The sequence below is a fragment of the Anas acuta genome, chromosome 4, assembly GCF_963932015.1.
Source record: "Anas acuta chromosome 4, bAnaAcu1.1, whole genome shotgun sequence".
NCBI lineage: Eukaryota > Metazoa > Chordata > Aves > Anseriformes > Anatidae > Anas > Anas acuta.
The window spans coordinates 13,800,200-13,806,199 of record NC_088982.1 but is presented as its reverse complement, the minus strand read 5'-3'; the positions used below and the strand labels follow the sequence as shown (position 1 = coordinate 13,806,199).

Below are 6,000 nucleotides of genomic sequence, written 5' to 3'. Positions count from 1 at the left end.
AACAAAGAGAAGAAAGGACAAAGAGCTGCAGTCACTCAGAGTCACCTCTGCAATATGCAACAAGAAGGGTCCATACTGCAATGGAGAGTAGTAAATGGGACAGAGATTGTAGTGTCATGGTTGTCCTAACTCTTCCTAGGAATTTTTGCAGTCATTCTTTCTACTCTTTATAGCAGAATAACGAGAGGAAAAAAAATAATAATTTTCAGGTTTCTTTACAAGGAAATTAATAGGGTTTATTTTTATTCTCTACAAGAACAATTAATGACAATAGGAAGACTTCTCTTGACTCCATGTTCTGGTTTTGGGTTGGGATAGATTTAATTTTCTTCCTAGTAGCTGATATGGTGCTGTATTTTGGTTTTAGGGTGAAAATAATTTTGATAACATATGTATTTTCATTGTTGCTGAGAGGTGCTTACACAGAACGAAGGACTTTCAGCTACTCATGCAGCCCGGCTGGCAAGAAGGCTAGGGATGCACCAGAAGCTGGGAGGGGACAGAATGAGGACAGCTGGTCCAGGCTGACCAAAGGGATGCCCCATAGCATATGGCATAGTGCTGAACAATAAGAGCTGAGAAGTCTGGCTGGGGAGGGCGACAGCCACTGCTTGGAGTCTGGCTGGATGTCAGTCAGCAAATTTTGTATATTTATTTGTATATTTCTTTGTATTTTGTATATATCTTTGTATATTTCTTTATCATAATTTTTATTTTCCCCTCCTTTTCTCTCCTATTAAACTGTCTTTATATCATCCTCTTAATTCCCCCCTCCCCTACTTTTTTTTTTTTTTGTTTCCTGATTCTCTCCCCCATTCCACTATGAGAAGTAAGCAAATGGCTGTGTGGTGTTCAGCTGATGGAAAGGTTAAACCACAACACTCCAGTCTATGCTAAATTAGGACTCTAGTTTTGGAGCATATAAATAGAAAACAAACAAACAAAAAAAAAAACTATAGCATGACTATATGAAACTACAGTGTAAGAATAAGCATATTGTTCCCAAAGTATTTGTTTTGCTTGTGTTGTCTTTTTTTTTTTTTTTTTGAGGGAATAGATTTAAAAAGTAGTTACACATATCTCAACATGACTTATAAGCTCTTTAAACAGCTTGAGAAATAAGAAAATATAAGATCAGGAGCAATAATAAATTTTCCCAGTTATATAAAACAGCTGCATATCAGAAAAAAATTCTTCATGCTAAGATTTGGAACAGCTATTGTGAAACTGAGACAGAATTGTTGAGTGTAGGTGAAGGTAGAGCATACATTCATCCTATCTCACTTGAGGCAGATGCACAGATAAGAAACGGTGGGTATTCACTGGTCAGCTCACATAGTACTGATTGGTGCCTCTGTGTGTGCTAGCCATCCACAGGAAACTCACGAAAAAGCAGCAGAATACTCATCCACTTAAGCTGAGCATCACTGACCTCCGGCTAGCTTTGTGAGGCATTTAGCAACAGCATACAATTGTTTTACAGGGGAAAACATCTCAGCATTGTTCTAGCTCAGAGCTCACGCACCTTAAAGGAAAGAAACTGTGAGTTGCCTTTGTTTCTTCCTATGCTCTTCTGCTTTGAAAATGTTTTTTGTCTTTTAACCAAGGGATTAACTTGTGTATCAGTTTGGTTTTGTTCTTAGAGTGTAGCTTTCTGCTATGGTTCAAAACATTTGGATTGCATTAGCAGTAGGTCCATAAAACTGCCATACCCCATTGGGCAGCCTCTCGGCCTACAGCAAATGCTCATGCCTGTCTTCTTAAACCATTTTCTTCCATTTCTCACTCTAAGCAAATCAATAGAGCCTTCACTTTTGTGTGTGTGTGTGTGTGTGTGTGTGTGTGTGGCTATTTCCTCTGTATGTGTCTTTTGCACTGCTGATTTGTATTTCTGGGTAGAAGTCATGTACTAAAACAAAAGTGCAGTATATTTTTACACTTAATAAACCAATGCAAATAGCTTCCTAAGTAACTATCTTTACAGAGAACTTTCGTGGTTCCTATTAGAGATATATTTTGTTTCTGTGAAACTTCTGGTTGCATATCTGGCAAGGGAAAGAATCAAATTAATGTGCTATTAAAATAAATTGAGCAACATGCTAATTATTGCCAGAAACAGATTAGCAAAACCAGATTGTATTTATTTAAATCAGATAAGTACTTCCTGCTACATGTAATTGTTTTCTGTTTTTGTGAAGACAGACTTTGAAAATTATCTTGACAATGCCATTTGACAACTGCTTCACACTTGCTTGTAAAACAACTGTTTAAGGTCCTACCACTGTGCCCCATTTTACTCACTGCAATTGGCCTCATACTCCAAAGCACTTCAAAAGAAGGTAGAGACTGGCAGCATGAAAATTGAGCTATCCAACATTCCTGCACCTTAACTGTAGTCTTGTAAGTGATTTTCTGAATCATGCACACAACAACTGTCATACATTTCCATTAAAATATATTGTAAGAAAACATATGGTCAAATGAGAAAGGGTAACCGGTATAAGGCTTATGTGCATTCTCTACAGTGTCACGGTCACTGAATGAAGACCTGGCTCATGGTAGATATTTTTAGCTAATTATAGGAATAGATAATTATTTGAGTTTGATTATTTACAGAACTGAAAACCAAATTCTTCAGTTCTTTCTCCCATGTTGTCTGACCAAGAATCTGTCTGTGCTGTGAGCTGGATTTTCAAACCGGTTTTTCAAAGCTGTCTAAATGATTAAGAAGCTTATGTCCCAATTTCAGAAGCAAAGTATTAACTTTCTAACTCATGTCTGATTGGAGAAAATATAAAAATAAAAACATTTTTTTCTGCACCATAACCATGCATGCTTTATTTGCTTGTTTTTGTTTAACCTGTAGATTTTCTTCTTATTCAAATAAAAAAGGCAAAAAAGCTTAAAGTGCTAATAGCACATACTGTCTAGCAAGATTTTTATAGGAGTAATTAGCATTAAGTGTTCATGTGAACAGAGTACTCCATTCTCAAACAGAACACCTCTGTTCAACATTTTAAGATATTGGGCATTCACAATGACCCACTGGGAATTGGGTCATTCCCAATACTATAAATACTAGAAGTTCATGTGGCTTGCTCCATTCTGTTCTGTTTAGACAGACAACCCATGAAATTTTCTAGAGATGCCTGAAAACTAATGGAACTGTGCATCTTTTCTCTCAAAGTAAAAGCCCTAGAAAGTCCCTCAATACTCTCCAAGCAAGCCTTAGAAAAAAACGTAAGATTTTTTGGCTTTTTTTTTTCTATGCAAGTTTTCTCACTTTGTTCTCCCTCTAGTTTAGACTTTGTGCTTTTAAGCTCCATTCTACACCAAAATGCCTAGAGAGGGGAAAAAAAAATGTTGTATAACTTTAGAATTATTAGGTTCTTCATAATTCTTTTGTTTCCAATACTAAGAGTTACTAGTAATTGTTGGAAGTATTATACAGTTACAGTTTGGCTCATGCTATGTTATAGCTCTAGATACCTGAAAAGAGCTAAATATTCAGAAGAAAGCTATCTGAAGAAAAATACCCAGTATTTAAGGTAGGAAAAGTAGAATTTCTACTCTGGTTACTCCATGACAGAAATCAGCATTCTGGTGAGCTTTTAAAAAAAAAGTCGACGTTTGGGCAAAAGCACTTTTTTTCTTTTTCTTTTTTTTTTTTTTTCTTTTATTATAACATCTTTCCGAATTTTCCAAATTTTTATTCCATCTTAACTTTCAAAACTAATCAAGGAATCATTTTTCTCAATCAGAAGTACATCTGCTTCTACTATTGCTGCTTGCCGTAAATCACAAGCCACCGTTGGCTATTTTGGGTATCACAAATACATTTTTGTGGATTTCAAATTGAGAGCAACCTACCATAGATATCTATTTGATTCAATGTTTGCAGAATTCTTGGTAATCATCAGCACAGTAAAACATCAGGATAAAATTAACTTTAGAAAATAAAACAGTTTGGCTCACTACAGATATATAGCAACAGCTAAAATTAGATTAAGGCATTTTAAACTGGACTGAATGTGTACACTCCCTTGTAAAGAGAAAGCTTTAAAATTTTTGTGTATGAATTTAAGGCCAGTCTAAAATGAAAACACAAAATAGAGTGAAGATGATAGAAAGCTCAGAAGCAATTGGCATACATAAGGTTACAAGGCCCTGCTATTTGACAAGTGGCTGCACATTAGCAGAGAAGAAAAGAACATTTTTTACTCTCATTATAGTCGTTTTAACTAATAAAAAGTAATGGCAGTAGACAATGATAGAAATAGAGTAAATGGAGAAGTTATAAACTCTATTTGTACTTCCAAATTATGGAACTACTAAGGCTCTGATTAGGAAATATAGGGCAGAGACAAGCAGACAATTGGAAAATTGATTGAGTCATCAACATAAAAGACATGGCAATACAATAACTGACAACTCTGAAACAGTCTTTAGAGTTTTATATTTCTCCAACAAAATTGCAAAATCAAACTTAAATAGTGTGTGTGTTTTCAGATGTACTTATTTTCATATTACCATTTGTGACCAAGAGTTTCACAAGACCTATAATGTCGAGATGTGGTTTTGACAGATTATCTTCAGACTTTATGCTTGGTTTGTAGAACTTAAACTTCACTTCAAATTTTCACAGAAATATAGATCTTTACATACAAATTCTATTACTGAGTGCACAGATGGCAGTGGTAGAACAATGTACACAAAAACCACAGAATCATAGAATCACCAAGGCTGGAAAAGACCTTGAAAAATTGTTCAAGTACATGTGGAGATTTCATTAGCACCACCTTTGAAAACATGACCACACTATACACTTTCTGATGCTGGTCATAGTCATTATCACATCTTTGAACACAGTACTCCTGCCAAAAGTGAAACATTTTCTCTTTGAATAGATGACACCACAATTTATTTTCTAGCTTTCCAAAAAGTTTTTTTGTTTGTTTGTTTGTTTTGTTTTGTTTTATTTTTTGAGGGTGGCAAGAAATATGTACATCTAGATTTTTAACACTCTATGTTCCTTTTATCCTCACAGGCTCATTTGAAGATCTGCATTTCCATGAGTCAGGAACCAAGAGCATGGAGTAAGTATTGTACCTGAACATTTGCCAACCTCTTTGGCACTCTGTACTTAACAGCTACTGCATTTTGTTATTGATGTTAATTTTATGCTTCACCTATGCTAAAAGTTACACGGCAGCCTCACAGTCGTCTCAAATCTTCTGTAGTCTGTTACTGCCTTCTACCTTAGTTCTTTCTGAAACTGTAATCTCCTGCCTCACCTAGGTCTCAAATCATTGCTCCAGGAAGATTTCTGAAGGGTGTCCTTAACTGTACTACATTTACCTCTATGTTTACATGCATTGAGCGTATAAACCTCATTCCTCTGTCAGAGCATTTCATGGAGTTTAAAGAAGGCTGGTCACGCAACACTAGTGACAGTGCTGATGGGATGCCGTTACGCAGTGAAGCCAGGCACAATTTGCATGCAAAAAATGTGCAGACCTCAAGAGAAAGGTGAGCCCAAAGATCTTCCCATACCTGGGAAAAGCACCTGCAATACCCTGAAGTTAGCTTGTAGTAAGCTCTGGTATGAAGAGCACAGATGGGCACAAAGTCTAGGCTTGATTCTGAAGCCAGTTTAAATGCACTGAATGCATGGCCTGAGTCAGTTAACCGAAATCATACAGGAACTGTGTATCCCAGTATGCAATGAAAGGTTTCTGAATCCCACTCTGATGTCCTTCACCAAGAAACACTGCCTCCCATGTCTCTTTCCAACAAGGACATTCGAAGATAAGTTTTATTCAAGCTGTTCCAGAATCACATATTAGTGGGTAGATCTACAAGTATATTTAAAATAACCTGAATCCACGTTCATTTATTTTTTCCACTGATAATAAGCAGACTTCCTATTCAGCAGCAGCCAGAAGTTTTTGGAGGGTGGTAGGTGCTACTTTTTAACTTTGTTCTGGCTGGGGTTCGTCA

At 36.2% G+C, this 6,000-nt stretch overlaps 1 protein-coding gene across 1 annotated transcript in view; it reads left to right on the top strand.

Annotated features, from left to right (window-relative positions):
* Positions 1 to 1,395: 1,395 nt before the first annotated feature.
* Positions 1,396 to 6,000, top strand: part of CLNK (cytokine dependent hematopoietic cell linker) — a 52,984-nt gene continuing 48,379 nt past the window's right edge. Inside the window, exons 1-2 of the mRNA XM_068679921.1 lie at positions 1,396 to 1,542; positions 5,048 to 5,096. Of these exons, the coding sequence (XP_068536022.1) occupies positions 5,092 to 5,096 (5 nt within the window). The 5' untranslated portion in view covers positions 1,396 to 1,542; positions 5,048 to 5,091. The remainder of the gene's footprint in view (positions 1,543 to 5,047; positions 5,097 to 6,000) is intronic.